This window comes from Anguilla rostrata, chromosome 17 (genome assembly GCF_018555375.3).
Source record: "Anguilla rostrata isolate EN2019 chromosome 17, ASM1855537v3, whole genome shotgun sequence".
In the NCBI taxonomy this organism is placed as follows: Eukaryota; Metazoa; Chordata; class Actinopteri; order Anguilliformes; family Anguillidae; genus Anguilla; species Anguilla rostrata.
The window spans coordinates 10,462,518-10,488,414 of NC_057949.1; the positions used below are offsets into that span (position 1 = coordinate 10,462,518).

At 47.6% G+C, this 25,897-nt stretch overlaps 2 protein-coding genes across 6 annotated transcripts in view; one reads left to right on the plus strand and one right to left on the minus strand.

The window, feature by feature from the left end:
* Positions 1-21,006, plus strand: part of LOC135243670 (trinucleotide repeat-containing gene 6A protein-like) — a 59,287-nt gene extending 38,281 nt beyond the window's left edge. For all 4 annotated transcript variants that reach the window (XM_064315652.1, XM_064315653.1, XM_064315651.1 and 1 more), the window contains 18 exons: positions 1,902-4,220; positions 6,086-6,295; positions 6,649-6,839; positions 7,544-7,618; positions 8,074-8,125; positions 8,462-8,598; positions 9,133-9,270; positions 9,596-9,733; positions 10,211-10,288; positions 10,421-10,622; positions 10,945-11,082; positions 11,487-11,648; positions 12,124-12,261; positions 13,354-13,461; positions 14,076-14,288; positions 15,015-15,085; positions 16,108-16,247; positions 16,447-21,006. In XM_064315652.1, coding sequence (XP_064171722.1) covers positions 1,902-4,220; positions 6,086-6,295; positions 6,649-6,839; positions 7,544-7,618; positions 8,074-8,125; positions 8,462-8,598; positions 9,133-9,270; positions 9,596-9,733; positions 10,211-10,288; positions 10,421-10,622; positions 10,945-11,082; positions 11,487-11,648; positions 12,124-12,261; positions 13,354-13,461; positions 14,076-14,288; positions 15,015-15,085; positions 16,108-16,247; positions 16,447-16,813 — 4,877 coding nt within the window. In that variant the 3' untranslated portion in view covers positions 16,814-21,006. The remainder of the gene's footprint in view (positions 1-1,901; positions 4,221-6,085; positions 6,296-6,648; positions 6,840-7,543; positions 7,619-8,073; positions 8,126-8,461; positions 8,599-9,132; positions 9,271-9,595; positions 9,734-10,210; positions 10,289-10,420; positions 10,623-10,944; positions 11,083-11,486; positions 11,649-12,123; positions 12,262-13,353; positions 13,462-14,075; positions 14,289-15,014; positions 15,086-16,107; positions 16,248-16,446) is intronic.
* Positions 21,007-22,214: 1,208 nt separating this feature from the next.
* LOC135243671 (acyl carrier protein, mitochondrial-like) lies at positions 22,215-25,323 on the minus strand. 2 transcript variants are annotated; one of them, XM_064315656.1, is made up of 5 exons: positions 25,066-25,323; positions 24,131-24,253; positions 23,403-23,490; positions 23,017-23,129; positions 22,215-22,446 (listed from the first exon to the last, which is right to left on the minus strand). In XM_064315656.1, the coding sequence occupies exons 1-4, from the start codon at positions 25,234-25,236 to the stop codon at positions 23,038-23,040; spliced, it is 474 nt and encodes a 157-aa protein (XP_064171726.1). In that variant the 5' UTR covers positions 25,237-25,323; the 3' UTR covers positions 22,215-22,446; positions 23,017-23,037. The 2 variants fall into 2 exon arrangements, with proteins under 2 accessions (XP_064171726.1, XP_064171725.1); XM_064315655.1 differs by having other exon boundaries at positions 22,215-22,449; positions 25,066-25,320.
* Between the last annotated feature and the right edge of the window lie 574 nt (positions 25,324-25,897).

The following is a 25,897-nucleotide window of genomic DNA, read 5'->3' on the forward strand; positions in this document are numbered from 1 at the left end:
TTCCTGGGAGAGCCTACATTTGTCACTGCGTGGCTCTCTCTCTCCCCCCCCCCTCTCTCTCTCGCTTTCCCTCTCTCCCTCTCTCTCTCTCTCTCTTTCTCGGAGTCAGGCAGGGTGATGTCTCTCAGGGTTTGGCACAGTGACAGAAGCTCTTTAAGACTGCCCCTGTCGGCCATCTTGCAGTGCGTAGTCAGTAGAGCAGGCGCAGACTAGCACAAATATGGAAATCTAATCTGCATTCGAGCAGACAGACGAGGCAGGTCCTTGAAAGTGTTGCCGCTGCAGGGGTCAAGGATTGGGTGTGTATGTGTGTGTGAGCGTGCATGCACATGCACGAGTGTCTGTTTGCCCATGTGTGTGTGTGTGTTTGTGCGTGTGCATGCCTGCGTGTGTGTGTCTGCGCGTGTTTGTCTGTGTGTGTGTGTGTGTGTGTGTGTGTGTGCGCGCCTGTACTCATGTTTGTGCACGTGCGTGAGGGAGGGCAGTGGGATTAAGTTGCGCTGAAATTTACAGTCCGCCAGCGGAGAGAACAGAACTAATGTGTCCGAGAAATAAATTGGCTCCTGTGCCAGTTTTTTTTTTTCCCTCTGTCTCATACTTGACAATGCAGTGCGATTCTGCTACTGCTACAAAATGGTGTCCCCTGCATCACCGTGAGGCTAGACCTGAGCAGAGAGAGTGTGTGGAGCACGGCGGGATACGCCCACCTTCACTGTATTCAAGCATATGCCCTCATTACATAGAATGATTTGTATAGTGTTTGTGTATTTGGTGCTTTTTATTTTTTAAATCTTTTTTGTTTAGTTGATGAAATTGCATATGATTGTGATTTGCAGGAGTGATTTCAGACGGGAGCATTTTTAGAGTCTGAACTCGCCTTTCGAAATGCGTCACTGTTATTAGCTTCTATTTTTTACCCGTGACACACTCCACTTACCTAAACACCAGCAACATTCCATCCTCATGACAGCGTTTTGAACTCGTACAAGAGGACTGCTTCGAATTTGAGCATTTATTTGTGGCAGCTCTCATCTTCCCCCCTCAGCTGCAAAGTTTGAAACGGCAAATGAAAACAGCCTTTCTGCATTGTTCAGAAAAAAAATGTTATTTTCAGGATTAACCTTTTTTTTTTTTTTGCTTTTGATATTCCTTTGTATAAAGCAGTATATTATTAAAGATCATACCAATTTACCTAGCTTCGCAGCTAACGTTAGCAAACTACATTAGCTTCATTTAGAAGATGGTCCTGTCCAGAGCGACTTAAAATGTAAGCGGACAGTCTGCAATTAGAAACTGCGTTCAGCTAGCTAGTGAACTAGCGATCTAACTATAGCTGTTCGGGAAGAGATTTGTTCATTTATCACTGGTTAAATCGGGCAGCCCAGAGTACATCTTACTTCTATAAACCAGTGTGTTTATGATATAACTATGTTGGTAGCTATCTAATGAATGCTTGAAAGTGAGATTGTTATTTAGCTAAGTTACTGTACAAACAGTCAGCTTCATAAGCTAGCGATGAAGCCAGCCAGGACGATGTACATCTCTTCTGGACTGGTGCATCATAGCTCAGCCATTTCGTGATTGCAAAAGTAAATATTTAAAAATGAAATTAAAAACAAATGTCAATGACTTACCAGAACCTGCTATATGTGACTGAGACTCATTTGATTGGCCATTCTAGGTTATGATGGCTTAATTATGGTGTGACTGCGAACGGACAGTGATCGATCTGTAGTCCTCCGCCCAATTTCATCGGTTGGGGAACGATCACAGAATTAAGCATTTTACTGTTAATTGTGGTTTTCTAATGAGTGGATCCTGTACCGGAACAGGATTGCCCTGTTTTATTTGCACACTTAGCTGAACTCTAACGGCCCTGCGTCTCTGCTCTTCCTCCTCAGATCTGAACCACAGCGGTCTGGGGCCTCAGTATGAGAGCTCCCCCTGGAGCTCGGGCTCTCCCGGCAGCGACTCGGACGGGGGCTGGGGCAAGGCCCTGGTGGACGGGTGCGACCGGGACGGCGCGCCCTGGCCCTCCATGACGGGCAGCGACCCCGAGCTGGCCTCCGACTCCGCCTCCAGCTCCGGCTCGGAGCGGAACCTCAGCACGGCGGCGCCCGGGGGGGGCGACGGCCGCGGGCAGGAGAACGGGCTCGGCCCGGCCGGCGCGGGCGCGGGGGGGCCGTGGGGGGCGTGCCCAGACCCCGCCGAGAGCCACGCGGGGGGCAAAGCCAGCCCGTGGGGCGTCCTGGGACCCTCGACGGACGGAGGGGCGAACCCAAGCACTTTGAGCCCGGATGCCAGCCTGGGCGCCTGGCCCGCTCTGCCCAACGGAGGCCCCTGGAGCGCCCCGGGTCCAGACCCGAGCCCCAAGGCGGGCTTCGCCATCGCGCCCTGGGACGGCAAGCAGCCCGAACCCGAAGCCAACGGTACAAGCAAGCCCCCGCCCGGCGGGCAACCCCCCAACCTTAACACTGAATCCGACGGACCAAACGACACTACTTCTGCTACTACTAATGCCACCACCTCTAGTTTACCAAACTCTACCGGTTCGGTGCAGGCCAACGCCTGGCTCCAGGCCGCCCCGGTTTCCAATGGCAACGGAGAGGGGGTGACGGGCGGTCCTCACAGTACGGGGTGGGGGGCTCCGCCCAGCACCAATCACACCGGAGACCAACGCCCCGCCCCTCTGGGCCCCTCCCCTCTGGGCCCCTCCCCGGTCGCCGGGTCCTTTGACGGCGACGGCGGGACGGACGTCCCAGGCGGAGGATGGGGGGAGCGGGAGACCGCGGCCACGCCCAGCCCGAAGCCCTGGGGCGCGACCAGCAGCGGGGCGGCCCCGGCGTCGGTCCCGCGCTCCTGGGGGGGGAGCGGCGCCTCGTCCTCGTCCTCCTCCTCCTCTTCCTCCTCCTCGTCTTCTTCGTCCTTGTCCTCGAACGCCGGCGCCAAGGTGTCCCCCTCCGGCGGCGAGTGGACCGCCCTGCCCAGCCAGAGCCAGCCGCCCGGGGAGGGCGCCAAGGGGGCGGGCAGCTGGCGGTCCCTGGAAGACGACGCCTTCGGGGCGGGGAGGGCCGGGGGGGCCCCGGCGACGGCGGGCAGCCAGGGGGGCAGGTCGTGGGCCAGCGAGGGCAGCGGGGAGAGCGCAGGCAGCTGGGGCGAGCGGGACAGGGACGCCAGCGGCCGCAGGAAGCCCAAACCCATCCCTGTCCAGGCGCCGCTCGAGAGCTCCCCCTCCAGGTCGGACGTGGACCCGCGGGTCCTCTCCAACAGCGGCTGGGGACAGACCCCGGTCCGGCAGAACACGGCGTGGGACCTGGCCACGCCCTCCGTCCCCGACAGGAAGAGCGGCTGGGGGGCAGGGCCCGCGTCCGGAGGAGGGGGGGGTTGGGGGGACATGCCCTCTGGGTCCGGAAACGCCCCCGCCACGCCAGGTTGGAGCAACCCCAAGCCCGCCCCCGGGTGGAGCGATGCCAAAGACCCGGGCAGGCAGGGGAGGTGGGAGAACAACTCCGTCGCCACGGCAACGATGGGCTCGGCCAATCACTCCAATCACTGGGGGGGTGGAGGTGGCAGTAGCGTCCAGGAGGATCAGTCCTCCATGTGGGTGAACCCGCAGAAAAACAAGCAGCAGGGATGGGGTGCGGCTTCAGGGAATGAGGGATGGGGAGGCGAGGCGGGCGGGGCCAGGGGGAACCAGTGGAGCGAGCCCCGGAGGGGGGCGGGGTCAGGGTCAGGCGGCTGGGACAGCGACAGCGACCGCTCGGGATCTGGGTGGGCTGACCACGGCGAGCGTGACTGCGGCAACACCTGGGGCGGCCAGTCAGACAAGAGCAGCCAATCAGGGTGGAGGGAGCCCAACAACGCCCCGCCCAACAATCAGAGCCAGGGCTGGGGAGGCGACGCTCCGAAACCCAGCCACCCCGGCCCATCCCGGGGGGAGGCCAGGCCATCGGGCTGGCTGGGGGGTCCCATCCCAGCGCCCCCCACGGAGGGGGAGCCCACGGGCTGGGAGGACCCGTCCCCGGAATCCATCCGCCGCAAGATGGAGATCGACGACGGGACGGCCGCCTGGGGCAACCCCGGCAACAGCAGCCACGGCAACGTCAACGTCAACGTGTGGGGCAAGGGTGGGGGAGGGGCGGCAGAGCCCGAGCCTCAGGCCCCGCCCACCAGCCACCCTCAGGCTCCTCCCCCTGCCAAGGAGAAGGCTGTGAGCCCAGGTAAGGTGCTGCCCTTTCCGAAAACAACCCACCCACCCCCCCCCCCTCCCCCCCTTCTCCGCTGTCTGCCGCCGCCATGCAGTCTCGTCCCTTCATTAGAAAGGGCTCTTTGGAGCCGCCAGGCTGCAGTGGGTTACGTTACTCTTCTGGAATGTTCCTAGCTTTGATTGCGCTCCCTCTGCAGCTTTGCCTGCTGTACTCCCCCCTTAAAAAAACCGTTTCCAAAGCCAAACTAAACAAACCAGGGAGCCGCACCGCTTTCTTTCACAAAGGTAGCAGCGGGGGACGGGGCGACGGGGGGAGTACTGATATTCCCGTGTTTCGGGAAAGGGGCACGGGACACTAAATTCTCTTGCGCTGCCGTCTTTGCGCGCTTCGTTTCACCGTTCGGTCGCATCGGGAGAAAAGAAAAATCTTTTTGATCTGAGAAGCCTGATCGGATGAGGACCACCACGGTTAGCCAATGAAAATGATGCATTTTGCAGGGCTGAAGCGGCTCGCGAATCGTTTCGTCGTCCTCAGGATTAGGCTGCGACCGCGTGAACACGGACGGACGGGGACAGGGGGACGGGGCTGAAGAGGCACGCGGGTCCCAGCGTCTCTGCAGCCCGGTTGTTGCTTTTTTGGATTCGCCGCCAGAGGTGTGGCGGGGCCGGTGCGGCCATTTTGTGTGCGACTGGGCGTGCGTCCCTGCCGGCGCGAGCGCGTTTCGGTGCGCGGCTGTGCGACTGCGTTGTGCGCGACTGCGTGTGCGCGAGCCTGCGTTTTGCGTGACTGTGCGACTGCGTTTTGCGCGAGCACTTCAGGCGGCAGAGTGAGATAAACAGACTCGGGTTTCCTTCGGGTGGCGGGGGGGTCACATGGTGCTAACTCCCGCAGCCGCACGCACAGCAGCAGGGGTATTTTTAAAAAATACATAACGAGACGAACCTGGGGGGGGGGCAGGGGGACGGGGCGAGGGGAGGGGGGAGAGACAGAAAAACAGCGCTGGGCCCGGCAGAGCAAACAAAGCCAGCGTAAGCCTGTTTGCACTGGGACAGCAGTCTGGCCCCGGAGCCAGGGTCACTCTATTCACCGTGCACTCAGTTCCCCTCCCGCCAGAAGCGTGCCCTTTAGCACTCTTTTTTTCTTTTCTTTTCTTTTCTTTTTTTTTTGGAACAGGCTTTTTGAATGCAGGTTTTTTTTTTTGCCACGTTTTAGAAAGTTGTTTAGAGAACATTTGGAAGCAATATCCCTTTTCGAGTCTGTCCTTTTCGTCCAATAACCCGGAGCGTCACCTTGACAGAGCCCGGGCTAATCGCTGGATGCCCTTCAGAGGCGGTGTGTAAAATAGCCTTATCCGAGCCTTCGCCTTTATCCAGATGATAAACATGGGAAATGGAATGTTTTGGCGTTGGAAGTCTGGACGTTTTAATGTTAAACAGGACCGGTGATATTACACTGCTGTCTCCACAGGCCAGGGTAACACAAGCTACTGTTTAAAGTCAAACTCTGTCCAGTGGTCAAAGTGGGTGGCTAATTTTGATCCTTACCCTGATAACGGGGTAGATGTATTTTATTTAAGAACATTTTTATCTTAAAAAAAGGTCCTCATCATCTGTAAACGATATGTCTAAAGGGGGTTTTAGTGTTGTGAGATTTCTGTTGTGAGTCTTGGTTTAGGATTTTATATGCCATGCCAGATAAGGCGGCATTTACGGGTTAGTTAAAAAGGGATGGGGAAATGTTTTTTGAGCAGCATTAACGTGTTTAATGTTGGTGGGTTTCCCCACTGAGTAGCCAATCGGATGGTTTGCTGTGTTCTAGACACGCCCACCTCGCCCTTGCGGTCCAGGCGCTCACGTTCCGCCTCCTCTCTCCCGCAGGGTGGGGAGAGCTGTACAGGCCGCCCCCGAAGGCGGAGTCCTCCTCGTGGGGGGAGCCGCCTCCGCCCCCCGTCTCCGTGGACAACGGCACCTCAGCCTGGGGAAAGCCCATGGACACGGGTTCGAGCTGGGAGGGGCCAGGCCGAGAGAGCTCGAGGACGAGCGGCTGGGACAGTACCACTGGGGGGCAGCAGCTGCAGCACAAACACAGTGAGTCCGCTAACACCGCTAACGAGCTAGCATTGGCTTAGACTGATCCCAGATCAGAATCCACTGAAATAATTATTTCCTTTATTTATGTTGTGAAATGATAAAGCCTAGTGTATGGTTTTTATTGTTTTTTTAAATCTGGGGGAAGGGATATTGACAGGATTTGAATTATTTGTGTTTGAATTGTGTTTATTTGTGTTATGATGTTCTCATGGTACAACCTACCCTGTAGTTTTTATGGATCCTTGAAACAGGTATTTCTAAAGGACTTGAATTTGTGCTTGAATCACTTGTCACTCAGCACTGTTCTCCCTCTTCTTACCTCTTCCCTCGTTCTCTCTACGTGGTCCCAGGGCCCCCCAAGCCTATGCAGGACAGGTGGGGGGGCGGCGAAGACGTGCCCGCGCAGAGACAAGGCCGGCCCTGCTGGGAGGCGGAGGAGGAAGAGGAGGTGGAGATCGGGATGTGGAGCAACAGCTCCCCTTCCTCCCAGGAGGCCAGCGCCCCGGGGCACTGGTCCTATGGCAAGAAGATTCCCCCAAAGGTGAGCGCGGTCTGATGCTGCCTGTCTCCTAGAAACAGCGGAGCGGGGCTTTGCTAATTCCATTCAAGGGCCTGTCTGAGCCTCACTGATTTCAGCCAATCACAATGTTCGGCTTGGGGATCATTTTTCAGTTTTTTCCTCCTAAATTGTCAGAATTTTTCTTGTGTTTTTTGGCTGGACCACAACAGCGAATGTCTGTGACTGTGTGACTGAGTGAGTGATGAAGTTACACCGCGCATGTCTGTGACTGAGTGACTGAGCGATGAAGTTACACCATTGGTCGGCCGGTTTGGTCCAGACATATACTAGGTTTTGACCTGGTCTTGTTCATCGTTTTTTTACAGCCGGTGTAAAAGCCACTATACAAAATAACGATTAATTCATTGAAAGGCTGATGCTGCTGTATTTGCAATGGGCGATAGAGACTTTGCAAACTCTACAAATAGGTGGAGCTTTCAAGAGCAGTCTGCATCTTACCAGTTTGAGCCAGTCTTGGTAGCACCCCTTTTGCTGTGAAGAGCAGAGCTTTTTGATTGGTTCATACAAGTCAGCGATTCATTCAGCCCATTTTGTGTGGTCCATGAAGCCACACACTGTGCAATCACTGCTCATTGTGACTTGATCCATGTCCTATTAAGCTTTTTAAGCATGGCATCTTCATAAATATGAAGTTCACAAATGTGTTTTTTTTTGTCTTTTCTTAGCTAAATAAAGGAGTCGGAAAGCAAGACGACAACTGGGGGAATTCACTCGGGAAGCAGTTCAACAACATGAATTTTGTGAGTACGCCCTCGGGCAATCCTGGGAGATGTAGTTTCCTTTTGCATAGGAAATGTGACAGCTTTGCAGGGTCCTAGAGCGTAGAATGCTTTATTAGGCCATATTTCTGCAATTCATTGGAGTGTAATGTTTAAAATGTGCCTTCTGGCCATTTATTTTTAGTATGTTTAGCATTCATTTTAGTTTTTTTTTTTTTTAACCCAGTTTCTATACCCCTTATTGGTTTTATCCTTTTTTTCTTGAGACATGAAAGAAATAATGTAAAGTTTATAATCACAGTTTTTTTTTTATCTCCTCACTATGGGTGCAAACTTGATTTAGATTTATTTAGGCTATTTCTCTGTGACTAAATAAATGTCAATCAAGCTTGTATCCACAGTGTTTTGATGAAACCAAAGCAGAAATTATGTTCATAGCATGTGGGTTTTTTACAACTGTGCATCTCTCCTTCCAGAGGGAGACTTCTGAAGAGACCCTGAAGTGCAATAAGATGGACACACCTGGAGGTACATGTCACAACTGCCTTTTAAAGGCCTTTAACAAAAAAGAACAAAAAATTAACTTTCACTCACCTTGGAATCATTGTAAAAAGTTATTTGCCATAACATAGGTAGTGTGTGAAACCTAAAGAATGATTTTGAATCTTTCACCTCGAAGTCATTGTGTTTTTTTTTTTGTTTTTTTTTTTAAGTTTGTAACCGCATTGAAGTCAGAATTTTTATCAATGATTTGCGCCACTACATTTTGAAAGTGGGCAGTAGGGATTCATTTCTGTGTTGAGTTATTGTATTACCGTGTTACTGGTTCCCTAACCATTGACGCTGTGTGGTGTGTGTCTGCAGGCATGGATAAGCGGATGGATGGGGACAGGCCCGTGCTGAATATGGGCGAGTTTAACGGCATGATGGGAAAAGGCCCCGGCCTCCGCCATCACGTCCCCAAAGAGTCTTCTGCAGACCGCGGCCCCTACTTCGACAAGGTGAGCTTCCTGCTTGGGGGATGTAAACGGCGCTCGAAGGGCACAGATGTTTGAACAGTTCCAGGTTTTACTGAAATGAAGGCTTGTGCAGTGAGTGGTCTATCCATCAGCAGCTAGTCTTCTGTATCTCATGAAATTGTGAACAGCCAAAACTGCTGTGGACTGAAGGTGCCATTTCAGACCCTTCAGAATTTTCAGATTGTTAGCCTCATGTTCGGTCCCCTATGGCGATAGCATTGTGATGTTGTGGCTGATCAGTTTTCTAACCTGCAGAATATTGACACCCTGTTTTGCTACCTGCAGGATATTGCATTGTGATGTGATGGCAAATTCTTGTTTTTGACATTTTAAGGTGTAAGATCACAAAATATGTGATTAGAATGTTGTTAACTGAACATTCTAATGCTGATGTAACAGTCACTACTGATAATTGAAAGCAATGGAGTTCTAGAACGCTAACTTAGAATTTTGTAAAAAATTTAGCATCCTATAGCATTGTGATGTCATAATTGACCCCGGTTTTCTTGCCTGCAGAATGTTAGCTCCTTGTTCGGCAGTGGCAATCCTGGAGCAGGGCAAGGCAGGGGCACTCAGCAGAACACGGGACTGCCTCTGAACTCGTCTCAGCCAACGCTGCGTGCCCAAGTGCCTCCACCACTGCTCCCATCTCAGGTACGACACTCGTTCATTCAGTCTGCTAGCACACACTCATTTATTTATTGTAGCGTAGCGTGTGCATTTTTCTGTATTTATTTATGTACTTATTGAATTATTTAAATAGTTTGTCTTATTTTCACCATTGAATGGGATTCATTTTGTTTGTTGGTTCACTACTTAGTCCAGTATTACACAATCATTATTTCACGCATGTTAATTTGCTATATGGTTGAATATTTGCTGAAGCCTTTGGCTAATGCAGGAGGCTAGTGCAGCACAGTGCACACTTGCTGTTTGTACGTTTGGACACTGATCGGCCCGTCCCTGTCCTGCCCTCCAGGTTCCCCCCTCTGTGCTGAAGTACCCCCTCAATAATAGCGCGATCAGTCCCCTGCTGGGCCCCCAGCAAGTGGCCGTACTCAATCAGCTGTCCCATCTCAACCAGCTCAACCAGCTCAACCAGATCAGCCAGCTGCAGGTACCACCGCCCACGTCCATATCTGTCCTATTATTTTTTGTTTATTCCTGTGTTTATTGTCCTTATGCTCTTAACTGGCGTGTCAGTCTCCATTCCTGGAAGGCCTCAGAATCTGCATTTTTGTGTGGTTTGGAAACCAGTTGTGCGGACTCTTCACCCAATCGGCGACTTTAATGAAGCGTTTGTGTGCACACTGAAAAGCAGCAGTTGCTACAGCCTTCCAGGACTGGACTTTGATATGCCTGCTTTAAAATGTCTAACCCCGGCTGGTACTGACGGTGGAATATCGCTCATTAAACTGTAGGTGTGTGGTTGCGTTAAGTCAATAATTAATTTTTTTTTTAGTGCACGCTGGAGCTTCTTAACTGTGCGCTCAGGATTTGCTCCTTGGGTCTTGTTAGCGTTAGCTTGCGCATCGCAGTTCGGTGATGGGGACGTAGCTGCTTGCTAACCTGCCCTGCCTGCTCTGCTCCATAGCGCCTCCTGCTGCAGCAGCAGAAGTTGCAGAACCAGAGGAACATGGCCGCTGGAGTGCGGCAGCAACAGGAGCTGCAGGTGAGGGCGAGGGGGACGTCCTCCAGTTTTTACAAGAAAAGGACTTCTCTGACAGACAGGAGTGACAGATGTTGCTTGTTGCTTTGAAAAGCTTAATATCTCCATTGTTGATTCTTTTTTTTTAACCCCCAGAACCGCCCTATGGGCTCATCTCACCAGATGATGCCACCACCCCACTCTCGCCACCTGGACCCTTCAATGAAGTCACAGACTCCTCCACAACCACCACCGTCCCTGCACCAGCCCAATCTCAAGTCCTATTTGGAGAACTACATGCCCCAGAATGCACCTGACCTTCAGAAGGGACAGAGTTCCTTCAGCAACTTCCCTCTAGGTGGGTTTAGTCTTTAATCTGTCCTCTAATCACCGAATCAATCCCCCTCTGTTTTTAGTTACACTCACAGTATGTATGTTTGCATCCTGTATGCCTTAGTGTTTATGCATGGATGTGTGTGTGTGTGTATTTCCCTCCAAGAAAACTGCTTTAGTTGAAAGATTCAAGTGGAAACTCAGGTCAAGGGACCACTTTAAGCTACATTTCTTACGAACAGCTCAAATGAGACCCATTGGTAGGCACTTAAATCTTAAATATGTTTCTCTCTCTCTCTCTCTCTCTTGCTTTCTCTCTCTCGCTCTCTTCTGCTCTCTCTCTCTAGGCTTGAATTCAAACATGAATGTAAGCAGTATGGACATTGGTGGCGTCGGGTTCAAAGAGCCACAGTCCAGGCTGAACAAATGGATAGCCATGGACATTTCTGGAAACTCGCAACTCGATCAAAGCTCCGGCAAACCTGGTACGATAAGACTGGTCAGCACATATGGCCGCTCTTCCCGAAGGACACTTCTGCCCATTCTTTTAGAGAGTGCCCTGATTGCCTAACGTCAATTGACCTATTGAGTCTTTAAATTCATTGACATTTTTGGAGGGGAGTCTGGTAGTGCTCAGTTGAGTGAATGAGGAATCTATTGATAGCTGATCTGATTTGGTCTTCCCTTTAAACTCACATTTTAAAGAGGCCTCTGTGGAAGTGGAGTGTTTCAATGCCAATCTTTTGATTGATTGCTTGATTGATGCTTTCTGTTAATTGTCCGATTGATCTATTCGATTAGGATAAGCTGTTGATTTGGTCGGTCATCCATTGGTTGATTGGTCGGTTAATAGGCCGGTCTGATTGGCTCCTTTGTCGATTGCTTGCAGGTGTACTCTCCTCGGGGATGAGGCTGGAGGACTCCCTCTTCGGTCCGCAGGACTTGATGGGCTCCGGCCACGCCCCTGTCAGCCCCCCCGGCTCCGTGGGGGACGGCTGGCCCCTCCGTGCCAAATCACCACACGGCTCCGGCAACGTCACCTGGCCGCCAGGTGAGTGTTCTCTGCACCCGCCTGCAGCCTGGCCTTATGTAGCTGAACAGGTTACCCTACAGGGTTGGAGTCCTGATCTATGTGGCCACTTCTGGCACTACGATCTTTACTTCACTCTAGTGTGTTTCTTTTGCACCTCTGCACCTTGAACTAATGCACTTGTTGTACGTCGCTCTGGATAAGAGCGTCTGCTAAATGCCTGTAATGTAATGTAAATGTAATGTAGCCATTGGCCTTATGTGTTTTATTTCAGTACAACATCAGTGTTTCTGTCAGCTGTCTCTGTCAATTCCACTGCCACAGTACTGTCATTTATATCATTTTAAATTTGTACATATTATGCTGTTTGTAGATACCTTTCTTGAAGTTCCCTTAGGAAAAGAGTTATTCTTATCTAATCCCTATATCCATATTTGCATATAATGTACCAGTCCAATCTTGGAACCAGGAACAACCGACTCTCTTCCCCCCTCAGAGTTTCGCCCCGGTGAACCATGGGAAGGATACCCGAACATCGACCCTGAGAACGACCCGTACATCACTCCAGGGAGTGTGATCAACAATCTCTCCATCAACACTGTCCGGGACATGGACCTCAGGGACAGGAACAATGGTGGGTTTGAAGCGCGCCTCCCCCTGCGTGGTGGGTGAGTCCTCCTCCCGGTCCCGCGGAGGAAAGCCGGCTGTGAGCCGAGTGCATTTCGCGGAGGCTCAAGCGGGATAAAGAGCTCAGGGCTTCGCCTGCCCCGTTCGCCAGCACGCCGCTCGCGCGCTTTTCCTGGAACCTCTCGGCCCGTGCTCGGCTTCCTGTTTCGTATTTACGTAGAAGTGACAGGTACTGCACTCAGGCAGCAAGAATGCCTGCCTGAGCCCTCTGCGGGAAACGTAAACATTGGCTGCGATACCATTTATGGTCAATTAACGGATGGAAGGAGTCCCTGGACTGGAAGCTGATAGATGACCCCGCTCCTTCGAAAGCAGGCCTCCCCCCTCCTGTGGAATACAGCATCTGTCAGTGTAGTGTAATGGTTAGAGAACTGGGCTTGTTACTTAAGAGGTTCCAGGGTCACAAGTGGGGGAGATGAGATACTAAATTTGAATTACCTAAATGTAATGTAAAATGGTTGTAATGGTTATTCTATAATGCAAATTCATGTTTATACGTTTTTGTTACGAAAGCATTACAAACACGTTGACTATATACAGAGAGAGGGGGGGGGGAAGAGAGGGAGAGAGAGACAACTCATTATTGCTCGGCCTCAGGTGACGACATGAAATTGCGACAAAATAGCACGAGCGATTTTAAATTTACTACCAAAACAACCACTCCATTCCGACGTTTTTCACGTTGCTCACATGAAGTGTTTGTACACACGTGCCCGCAGTTATTTCAGGATTCTTCGGTTAGAGCTGAGAAATTTGAAGTGGCCGAGTGCCACTGTGGTGTGCACTACCTCCCCGCACTCCCCGTACCAGACTGCAGTTTACAGAAACGCCTGCGTGTAAACTAACCAAGGCCAATCATTTCACCCGCTTTAGCCAAGAGCATTGATTTGAACAGAAATGCAGTACATAAACATTGAAATGACACCGTAAAATTGTGTCCATTCTTGGCCTGCGGTGTGGTGTCTTTGCTTGTCTAAATGTTTTGGGGAAAAGGGGGAAAAAAAAGTTTCAAAGATGTTGTAAATTTTCCATCTTCCAGGGACAACCTCATCTCTGAACACCACGCTGCCTTCCAATAGTGCCTGGCCATCCATGCGTGCCTCCAGCTACGCTGGGTCCCTCTGCAGCCCCGCACAATGCACTTCAGGTGGGCGCTAACGCTGACGCCGCCGCGTCCACACTCAGCACTGGGGCTCTCGCATCTCACCGCCTGCTAGAAAACCACACCGCCTACAGGCTGCGTTACAGTCGCTGCTTAGCACATTAGCACAGGGGTGTCAAACTCCAGTCCCGGAGGGCCACGGCATGTAATGGTTTCAGTGCGATTATTTTAATCATTGATTGGCTTGAGTCCCACACACCTTGTTCTCAAGGCCTTCATTGGCTTGCTCTTCAAAAGGAAACCACAGATTACCTGCAGACACTGTGGGCCTCCAGGACTGGGGTTGGACGCCCCTGCACTAGTACAGGGAAGCATGTGTGAAGCGTGATGTCATTATATGGTCTGTTGTGGATCTGTAAGCTATTTAGTGCAATATAGGTAATAGTGATCACAGTATTAACAAGGTTGTCTAAGCCTTCATCTGAAAGTATAAAATGTGTACTTCAATATTTGTAATAAACAAACAAAGAGTAAAATGTTCTTGGATAGATGGTCTTTTGTGGATACCTAGTTTTGGACATTGCAACTTACCGACTGTAATCTTCTTGTGTCTCCTATAACCTGGGGTGGGGGCTTTTTCTGGGGGGGCAAAACAACAGCCAGAAGCGGTGACTCCAAATCGGCGTGGTCCCCCGGTACGGCCGCCAACTCCTCCCTGGCCCACGAGCTCTGGAAGGTTCCCCTGTCCTCCAAAGCCGTCTCTGGTCCGTCCCGGCCACCCCCTGGCCTCACCAGCCAGAAACAGGCCCACTCCTGGGACACCACCATGCGCCTCGGAGGCTGGGGGGCCTCAGACTCCAGATACACCCCGGGTGAGCACCACAGCGCCACCTTACTACGGGGAGGGGAATAACAGGGCATTAGCTTGAGCCAGCCTAGGTTTCACTATAAACTAGCAATTGCCTGTTGTGGTATTCTAGCCTTCTTATGGTAAGACCTGAGTCTAAATGCTATGGGATCAGGAGGGTTCTCTGTCACTTCATGAGGAACCATTGTGTTTGTTCGGGCATTGTGAGTCACTGCACCCTGTTTGGGTCGTGCCAACATTTTTTCCCTTTTTCGAATGACTTGGACGCTTTGTTTGCGGAGTGCATGCCCTGTACGTTCCGAGAGTTTGGAACACTGCTATTATTTGCCGGCTTCTGGGTCAGTGCAGAGGGAAGTCATTGTTTTCACTGTTACTTTGCTGTGACTCATAAACGCTGGTGCAGTCTGGTCTGGCATGGCCTGGTTCAGAGCTCGTGTGTGAAAGGGCAAAGCTCGCGCCCGCCCAGGGGTTAAACCGCTCCTTAGCGTCAGGCCGCCTCTCCAGGGAGGCGCCGATTTGTGGCTCGGCTAAGATTAGCTGCATCTGCTACGTCTTTCATCCCAGCCGTCGCAAATCAACTGGAAGCCGGAAGGAAGCAGACTTGCAGAAACCCTGTGGGCGGTGGATTTATAGGCCCCTAACTTTTCTCTTTTTTTTTTCTTGGTCAGGACAAACAGGCCAGTGTAAAGATTTGTTGTTTCCTGTTTCCCCCCCCCCCCCCCCCCCTCAGGTTCCAGCTGGGGCGACAGCAGCTCAGGAAGAACAACCAATTGGCTTGTGCTGAAAAACCTAACACCGCAGGTGGGTACCCCTGGGCAATCCGCTTAACCTTGGGACCCATCAGTCATACCGTCCTACGGCTGGAGACATTTCATAGCATTGCGGTATATTGACATTTATATTTGTGGGCTATTTAGAGTGACATTCGTCTGTGCAATCCATTTGTATAGTTGAATATTTAATGAGCTCCACAACCACTACTGGTGGATTCGTGAGTTGGACCTGGTGACTCTGCCGTCTCTTCTCTCTGCAGAGTGTTACGGCCCCTTCTGTAGACCCCAAAATGCGTCCTGTAATGGTCTCCTAGCAAAAAGGAAAAGTCAGACAAATATGCATTTGTATGGGGTATTTAACATGAAATAAATGAGAACCGGGGCAAGTCAACTTGCGCAACACAAACTGGGAAACTGGGATGGACTCCCCTCAGACATGGCAACCTGTCCTTTGACTCGCACCAGCCAAGGTCGTTGCACTGGAACTGGTGTTTTTCCTGGGTTTCCTCCATGTTATTTGGAGCAGTTAGTTTAGGTGAGTTAAAAGGACAAAATACAAGCACAGATCTATGTGCCGTTGTGCGCACTTAAAACGAGCTTTTAAAATGGAGACCAAAAATACATGCCGTTTAAAAGATTTGTGGTCTTCAGACTCGTACGACTGATATTTTAAGAGCTCCCTTCCCAAACAAAAAGGCTTTAAGGGAAAGAATGCAGCCCCCGTGCCAAGCGATTGAGGAGTTTTCCCCCAGGCAACATTTGCAGGGGGTCAGCCCAAGGCTCTTCCTCTCCAACTCTCGCTTTCCGGAACAACTCCTCCTCTTCCTCGGTTCGGAGTGGTCACACCTTCATCCCGTAATTAAGGCTGGAAATTGGCTGGATGTTGCATCATGGCATACACAACACCCCCAAAGCAAAGTGAAAAGAGCGTGTGTTAGTGTGAAAGAGATTAGTTTGACTTCCCCACTCCCCTCACAAAAGCCTGGCGGTGTAGATGGAACTTGGGTGTAACTGTGTGTGTGTGTGTGTGTGTGTGTCCTCCCCACTCAGATTGATGGCTCTACTCTGAGAACTCTGTGCATGCAGCACGGTCCACTAATAACATTCCACCTGAACCTGCCCCACGGCAACGCTGTCGTGTGCTACAGCTCCAGGGAGGAGGCCGCGAAGGCCCAGAAGTCTCTGCACATGTGAGTGAATCCGCTGCCCTTTCCCCCCCATTCTGAGAACACGCTGTCCTAGCGTGTCTCCTAGCGACCCCAAACCCCTATCTTCAGAGAGAACCCACTGTTCGAGACTTCATTATTGATTAGCCTGCCGTTGCGTCACTGGCGATGCTAGCCGCTGCAGGCATTAACGGTGTTGCGCGTGTCTGTCTCCATCCTGCAGGTGCGTTTTAGGGAACACTACTATCCTGGCAGAGTTCGCCAGCGAAGAGGAGATCAGCCGCTTCTTTGCACAAGGTCAGTCCATGACAGCTGCCTCGCCCAGCTGGCAAGCCATGGGCACCACCCAGAACAGGATCGGAACCATCGAGGGTTCCCAACCTTTCCCAGGCCGCACTGACCCCGCCCACTGGAGCAGTGCCGGGGGCGGGGACCTACAGAGCTCCTCCTCCCTCTGGAGCACATCCAACTATCCCACCAGCCTATGGGGGAGCCCCAGCGGGGGTGAGGGGCGGGGCATCAGCAGCCCATCCCCAATCAACTCCTTCCTTCCTGTCGATCACTTGGCAGGGGGTGGAGACACCATGTAGTACAACTTTCACCTTCTGACTTAAAGAACTTTGACCTCAGCGTGTAACAAATAATAATTCAAATAGAAGACAAGAAAAACAAATGGCACTAGTCGTACTTTTTTCAGCTACACAAGAAAAAAAATGGAAAAAAAAAACAAAACAAAAAACAGGGTCAACCTGTGGAAACAAGTTACGTTCTTTCTGCACATTTTTCCACTCTATTTTAGCCCAAAACATATCAGTTGGAATACTTGAATCATGCTGGCCAATATTATAATGTGAAAGGATACATTTACACTTCCAGGTAGCGGTCTTTTATGTGTGCGTGTGTGTTTGCGTGTGAGTGTGTGTGTGTTGGGGGGACAAAAATGCTTCAAATGAGCTCAGTTAATGTTTATTCATGTTTATTTGAATTCCATTTTTTTTTTTTTTTGTTTTATCGTGTTTATTCGCTGACAGTGTTGGAGCATTGGAGCTTTTTTAACTTTGCACTGAATGTGTTTTTTTTTCTCAGTATAATCTGCAATATGGAGGGAGACTTGAGTTCCCCGTGTAGTTGTTTACTCAAGGACGTTCTTAAAAAGCGTGCACGCTCAGTTATGCCTTGACCCGCGCCAACCATATCGCGGTATCGCGGAGTTCAAGCTCACGATGTAGATGCCCGTCTTAGGGGGTCAATTGAGGATAATGAAAGAAAATGAAACTAGTATTGCACCGATTTTTCTTCTTTTTTTTTTTTTGTGAGTGTGTGTGTGTATAACTAAAGAGTTCAGCAGCGTTAAGAGACTGTAGCAACAGCTGTGACTTGCAAACCTGTCCTGCAAGCCAGGGGGGAACAGCACTTTCAAGCAGGCTTTCGTTGAGTTCCGGAGGTGCCACATCGCAACCTCTTGTTTACAGACATTAAAAGGGGGGGGGGGGGGGGGAAGTGTGTTTACTTCCTTCATTTTAAAATAGAAAAAATATACAAAAAAAAAAAAAATACACAAAATTATATGGAAGAAAAAAAAATAAAAAAATAAAATAAATAAAAAAAAACATATATATAGAGGATGAAGACGAAGCTTTATCTCTGGGAATACTGATCAGTGTTTTGCCATGTGTGTGTTTCCCCCCCCCCCCCCCATTTTTATCTATTCCTTTCATCTGCTAAATAACAAGCATGGTTCTCAGGAAACAATACCCAGAATCCCCTGCAAGTAGAAAGTCTTTGTAGGAAAGATCCAACTTTTAGCACTGAAACTACTTACTGCTCAAAGTTTTTCTGCCAAATACCTGCTTTAAGCTGGATATGTTCTACATACTGCTTTCAAATGTGCTGTCTTTTTCTTGTTTTTATTAATGAGTGCAGTTGGTGTGGCTGATTTACTATTTTGTCCTTATTATTCCCTTGTTTCCCATTGAGTGGGTAAGTGATTATTTACTGTTATTTTTGTCGAATATTACTGTTGAACTTCTAATAAGAAAAAGTAGAAATTGGTAACTATGCATACTGTAGCCAAAAGTATGTGGCTCACAGAATCACTTTTATTCTTACGAAGTATTTTAAATGTCGGATTAATCACATACACGCCATTTGCAGTTCTTTGTTCTTGGCACTAATGGTGTTATAGAAACAAATATATTTCAAAAGAAAAAAAAGAAAACTGTTTGGTCGATATTTTACCAGTGCAGAATTTGCCCACATTTCAATGCCTTGATTGAAAACTGTTCCAAGATGCAACGAGTCAAGTGGCTTTTTAACTGTTTACAAATAGAATATGATTGTAACGTGTTTTTATTGTGTTCAAATCTGAAGTTCCTTATTACCATATTAATAAATCGTGTTTTGGCTGCTCATACGCGCTTGACTTTTACACACTGGTTTTTCCCTTTATAAGGCCTTGTCTGTGTGACTGGAACAGGCTTTAGAAGGCTAGAACAGTGATGAATGTAATCTCTTGCTGGTAGTTTTAAGTACATCAATTTAGGTAGTGTACGTTCATTATATATATATATGTATATATATATGTGTGTACATATATATATATATATATATATAATATATATAGATTGTTCAGTTACAAACAATGCACAATTTATGCTTCAAAGAGAGATGTCAGCATTAGGCTAAGCCATGGACCTTAATGTTTTTGTTCATTTCTGTGGTAGCACAATTTTCCCCTTGTATTTGTAAGTATACTCGTGTAATCTCATTCATATATATATATATATATATATGTATATACACACACACACCATGTTCCGTTTTAAGCTGTCCAGGTTTGATCAAGTTTTTAAACGTAGTTCGAAAACCTCGAGTATTGACCCGGACTTCGTGGTGGCATTCAAGTATTTGATCCTCTCGTAACTACGTGCTCTACCAAATATGAGTCAGTGGAAAGATTTTTGTTTACTGAATTCCAGATCTTTCTTTTTCTTTTCTCGTTTAACTAGACATTAAAGAGGAACGTCTGAACCAGGTTGATTTTTAAGTAAAATTGAGTTCAAACTGAAACCCTTGGATTTGCACTCGGTGTTTGCATATGTATATATATAATAAGCGATTGGTGTGTACTGTGTAATGCGGAACGGAGCGCGCGGTGCGGCTGTTTGGCGGGTTCTGGCGCGAGGTTGTCGCTTCGCGCTGTAAATAGCTGTTCTTTGGTCGGGGTTCTCAGCAGGCCCAGGGTTACTCCGGGTTACCCTGCGTCCTCCCGTCCGTGGGGGCGAGGCTGAGGTGTCTTAAGTCTGGGAGTGGGAAGGAAAGACGCGTTCCCGAGACTTTTTCGCCGGTCTCTGCGACCAGACGCGTTCCGGCAGACGCCTCCGGGGTCCGGGGTAGCCGCGTTCTGTTCCCTGTCAGCTGGTGTTTTTCCTTTTTTTTTGTCCTGTGCAGTTGAAGGTAGCTGATGTGTGGCAGGAGGAAAATGGAGCAGCACCCATAGTTAATTCCACATTTTTTTGTCATTTTATTTCTGGGGGGGTGGGGGTAGGGGGGGGGTCCGCTTTTTGTAGTGTACGTTTATCTGTGTAGAGCTGTTAACTGTTGGGAAAACCTGTCTCACTGTCAATGCCAAATTGGAGAGGAGAGAGGGGAAAGGGATCTGATCTTTTTCTCAAACGCTGGACAATGCTGAATATGCTTGAAACGTCACTTGCAACCAGCAGTTGCAAGAGGGTGCAATCCCATTCGCTACTGTGCAGTCTTTTGTATCACGGAGTAGAAGTGGGGTGGGGTGGGTTAAAAAGCCGGCCATTCTACTTTCTTAATGGGGGGGGGGAGATATGTCCTTTATCCTACAAGTGAATACACGGGTGTCTTTTAATAGTATATGCTGAGGCTACAGACTTTAAGTACTGTGAGAGCATTGTCGTCTCATCATTATAAACTCTAAAAAAAAAAAAGAAGTAATAAAAAAGCTTTAGTAAAAACCAGCAGAAAGGAATGAGTAAGATGAATATTTCATCTCTGATGTCCACTAGGGGGAGCGGGAGGGCGCATTCTCAGAAAGACTATGCAGTGTGCAGTAAATCAGACTTTGGTGCCCATTGGTTTGTAGAATCCCAACTACAATAGTCCGATTTTATGCCCTCATAAAAACACGTGTGCCATGATTTCACTGTGTATTTAGATTTAAAAAAAAAAAAATTTTAATGGCCAGTTGCAGTGTACAAAGTATTCATTTGCAATTTACCATTCAAGTGCAACCTGAAAGTGCACATTCTCAGCTGAAAGTTTTATTAAAATGGAAATTTATTTTAAAAATTAAATAAAGCCCGCACATCAGATTGTTATGCACATTGCTTTGTTGGACTGTTCAAACAGTGCACAGAAAAACCACATCAATAACAAACCATCTTCAACAAGCAGGAACTACCTTTTTACGTATTCCTGGGGTATTCTGGGAATTTTATGTGGGGGTGGGGGGGACTGCACTTTTTTGAAGGACAATCTTTATTTGTACCGATAAATTGACAAAAGAATTAGTCTAATACTCAGCTGTGATGAATGTTTCTATTGATGCTGTCTTTTTGTTTTATTTTGTCCTTGTTGCTTGCATTTCAATTTTAGTGCTAGTATGTGGATATGTAATGAGGTGTGTAGATCAGGCATTTTATTGACTGTATTTGTTAGACTGATAACTGTGTGTAATGTTTTGCTGATCTCAGCATCAGAAATACCAAGCTGTGTAACTTGGGTATAACCCACAATAAATCTTTAACAGTGAGTCATCTTGTTGCATTTTCTTTCATTGGTGTGCCCATGGTTTTTTTCTTTGTTGCATAGCAACCCTTTATGCAGGATGTCCCCAGCCCTGGTACCGCAAAGACTTATTCAAAAAGTCCATTGTGTCACATTAGCCGAGAAACGGCACGTCCCACATAGACAATCATGGCAATTATCTGTATATTCCACACTGATTCTTGTGTGGATTAATCAGCCAATCAGAGGTCTGCATAGGATGCCTGTGAAAATCAGATTAAAGTCCAGAATCCTTAAGTGATAGTGAAATTAATATATGTCTGCCATGGCAATAGGACAATTTTAAATTGCCAAGTGATATCAATTGCATATGAGGGTGAAGCGAAGTTGGTGAATCACAAAGACCACTTTGTCAGGCACTGCATTGGGAGGTGGGCAGTAACAGTATAAAAAAAGTACCTATCAATAAATCTGCTAGCAGGCTTATTCCAACCCTGAACATTACTGTTTTTCATTTAACTACAGAATAGTTAAGACCAAGATCAAGACCAGCGATGCCTGTCTTTGGAGAACTGTAGGCTTTTCTGGATTTTGTTTTTTCCCTGAAATAAACGACTGATTTGAGAAATCAGGTGAGGCGTGTCAACTGTATAATTAATTTCTTGGATCAATTAAGTGGGGAATAACAGAAGAAAATCTATATGCATTCTGGCTCTCTACTGACAAAGAGAGTGGACCACGGATTCTCAGACATGTCTGTTCACAATGCAGGTTTGGCTTGTTTCCATTTGCGTCGTCTTGTTACTCCTCACTTTTCACAAATGGTTAACTTCCATTGGCCTCGTGTCCACACTTAAATGAAATTATAAACTGGTGAAATGAGAAAAGTAACCTGTTTCTATAGCGCATTACAGAAAATGAAAGCAATGGTTAATCTGATTAAAACACGTGAGATGTGCTTATTAATTACGGAACCCGACGCTATTCCTGAGAAAAAAGCAGATTAGGAGGGTAAACCATCCTTCGCTAGATATCGTCTAATTTAGAACAGATCTAGGGTTGCAACTGTGGCTGGAAAAAAAAACTAGCATTCATTGGGGTTCCCAGTAGAGCTTGAGACCCCTGATCTAAGCAATGGTGAGCTGTATGAACCATGACTGCAGTTACACTTCTCAGCCACCAGGCTGTGCTGTGACATAAAACAACTGCTGCAGAACACAGAATACCAAGTGAGACTGGGAGGTTTAACATTTTATTTTTTCTCTCAGACCTATCACAATCCTTATACATTTCTGCTGTAATCGTAATTACAATGTGTACAGAAGACGAGGCAGTCGGACACCGGAAGCTGGAAGCCATGAACATCACAGACAGCGTGTGAGAAAGTGAGACTAACTGAAACAAAACACCATCTGCACCGGGTCCTTTGGGAGGCGGGGTCACATGGGGACAAAGCCACACCCACCTGCTGAATGAAAAGACAAACGACAGTCACAAAAGTGTACAAGTTTGGCCATTTACTCCTTTTAGTCTGACTGCTCTAATATGTTTTTGTTCAGTGTTAGTGTAACTTAGTGTTAAACTTCATCACATAAGGAGGAGGCAGGAAAGTTCCCTGAATAGACAATGATGTGTTTTCTTTCACTTTTACATAAGAGCACTTGAGCACTCTCTTGAGCTCAATTTATAGTAGTGTACCCATGCATTTTTCGGATGGCCACGCATAAACATGATGAGCTGCTACAATGCATTTCTCCACGCATCTTGCATAACTAAAAAACAACTGTGTTCCTGTGGGATGATTCTGAGAAGCTCACTCATGATAGAGCAGAAAATGTATCAGCAGTTTCAATAGGTTTATAAGAGCAATAAGAGCAGCAGTGGCTACAGAAAATAGCTAACACTTAATAGCCAATAACGGTGTAAAGAAGTGCTAGAACAGAAGCACATTCAGTTTCCCAGCAAAGATATCCAGTATGAAGCGAAACGTTGTGGAACTTGCGGGTGCAGGTGGAGGGAGAGGGAATGAACCTACCGGAGGCGTGGGGAGGCCCCGTTATTCATAGACGTCTTTCTTGTCTGCGATGTACTGTACAATCTCCTCCGGAGACATCAGCTTCTCAGCCTCCGAGTCCGGGATCTCGAACCCTGTAGGCCGTACAGCGACCCCCCCGTTTGAGTTTCATTTCCAGAAATAAACGCTACTAGGGAAAATTCATCCTTTCTGTTCTATGTGTTGATTGTCCTTAACTTTGACTAATTTAAACAAGCAGGTTTTTTGCTCTTTAGGCCTGCAGTCTAATCTCATATTGCGGACATAAATGAGAAAAGATTATGGTTATAAACAAACAAAAGCTTTAGGGCTGGGCCTAATTAGTAAACTAACTACTACATGAAAACATTCTAGGCTTATACACTCACCAAACTCATCTTCCATGGCCATTATAATCTCTACCTGATCCAAGCTGTCCAAACCCAAATCTTTGATGAAGTGAGATGTTACCTGGAGCTAAACAATACAATGAAATTAAGATTAGCAATTAACACTCAATATCAGAAACAAATAAATTACCATTATCAAAAACAGGAAGTGAAACGATTACAAAAAAAAAATTGTAAAGACTGAAGCATGTAATGCAAGTAGAAGCAAGTAAAGCATGACTCTACATTATCATTTCACCCCACATAAAATGCTCAGGATTTAACTTATAGTATTACCGCTTTATGGCAAATGCTCAAAATAATTTCCAGATTCCTCAAAAAATGAAGCCTTGAGAATTTCAGAAAATGAAGCCAACCAGAAGTTTTTCCCATCTTTTCAGAGAATAATCTTGGATTCCATAAATAACAAAGGTCCTTATGCCAAACCCTGCAGCAAATCCAAACTGATTCCCAGGCACAGTCCAATATCCACCAGGACATAGTTGTCTGGGGAATTAGAATTGAAAACGGAACTCCACTCTGACTTCTCTCTGAATGTGTCTAGATTTGCCACAGTCAAAATGTATTATTATTATTGTTGTTGTTGTTGTTGTTAACAGTAATAATAATAAACAATTTAGCCACATATAGCGGCCCACATAATACATTATTAAAAATTCTGGTAAAAAATATAAAATAAAAAAAGGCAGTGAAGACAAGCTTCTTACGTTCTCGGGGTTGACCTTGTCGTAGAGCTTCAGCACATACATAACACGATCCTTGATGGATTCGAGGGTGAGCGGCGGCAGATCCCCGTACTGTCGACAGAGCTGAACCAGCGACCCTGGGACCTACAGAGAAAAGGAAACAAAAAATATCTGAAATGAAACTGAGCAACATTTTGCTCTCAACCCGGCAAATTGAAATCTCCTAATTTATCATTAGCATTGTTGAACAAGGACCACTGTATTACTTTACTGACAAGAAAGCCGGGACACCAATTACTGTATTTCAGCGACTCGCCTACCCGCACAATGCACAGAAGACTTATTCGACGCGGTACAAACCCAGGAACTACAGATGCCAGCAACAAGACACTTCTTGTTCATTAGACGCTTCTTTCCATGACCAAACGAGGTTCAGTAACAATGCAATGCATGGTAAGCAGAGACAAATTGCTGACATGGTGTATCTTAGCTATACCGGTAAAAGTTGCAGCAGAATAACATGCTGGACACAGCCTTGACGCCAATATGACTACCACACACCAAGCTAAGTAAGCTAGATGACCAAGTTATCGACATATTACTAGTAATATTAGCTATTATAATACACGATTAACAACAGCCATTTCAAAAGGCTTAATTGACGTGTATGTGGGAAGATCCTGCATTGCTAACAAGGCAACGTTAAGCAATCCTAGAAAATAATGCTTTACTTAGCTAATATTTAGCAAACGTACAAATAAATACTTGGAGTAGCCTTTAGCAAATGCATAGCCTATTCGTCAGCAATGAACGCAAAATGCAACACGTTGTTCAATCGTTATGAAGAGCTGTCTTAACTATCGTTAGCCATACTGGAGAGACACGGGTAGGTCACTGCGCAGTCCTTAACGGTAGGCCAAGGCGCTAAGAGCTTTTCAATGTTATTCAAGCGTTACCCGGGTTTGGTCGGTCTGTCGTGTGCGCTGGCTACAGGACAAGAGCGAGAACGATCGCCGGTTGAGTGGTAACGGTGCAGCCGCTGCTCTCACGGTAGCGTTTACCGGACACAGTCTCGCTGAGGGCCGGGCGAGTGAGCGGACACACCGGACTAGGACACGGGACGCCATGACTGTGAGCTTGAACAGTCAATCCCAGGATGCAAAGCGGCGAATCGTTTGCGGAGGTCGAATCCTACAGTGCATGCGCACCCCGTCCTTGTTTGCTCTCATGAACTCGCTTATCCTTCTCCAATGTGTTGTGCCCTATACGGTCTATGGTAGTTGTATAAATACATAACAAAACATATACTTTAAAAATCGTCTGTGTTAAAACTGGATTTTACTGATGGAATCGATTAATTAGTCCTTTTAATACCCTTACTCGAAATTAACCTAAATCTGTGGAACATGCCTGTATGCCTTTGCATTTCTTATTTTAATATTTCCTTTTAAAACGAACCACTGTAACAACTACTGCCCTTTCCAGCGGATCTATTCAAATCTGGCTCTCGTAGGACACTTTGCATATCCTAAAATTAGCAAATATTTAGTAAAGCCACTTGTGGGGTTTTATGAAATATTTGAACTGTTCTTGAAATAATACAACGAAGAGAATTAGTCTAGTTCACTATATGTGCTCTGTAAAAACAGCACCAGGTCACAGAAGGTGGGTGACTGAACAATGTCCGTTGCTCAAATGTAATACTACTTGTTTACCACTAGGGTGTACTGCTTCCTCAATAGCGGTTCATTTCTCACCAGAGGTAGAAGAAAAAATCCTAACCTTTTT

Bases quoted from the DNA above. Each gene is read 5' to 3' on its own strand.
- LOC135243671 (XM_064315656.1), bottom strand. From the start codon at position 25,236: ATGGCGTCCCGTGTCCTAGTCCGGTGTGTCCGCTCACTCGCCCGGCCC. The intron at 23,491-24,130 runs GTAAGAAGCTTG...TGTATTGTTTAG, and splicing joins ACAAGGTCAACCCCGAGAAC to CTCCAGGTAACATCTCACTT. The intron at 23,130-23,402 runs GTGAGTGTATAA...TACGGCCTACAG, and splicing joins GGCCATGGAAGATGAGTTTG to GGTTCGAGATCCCGGACTCG.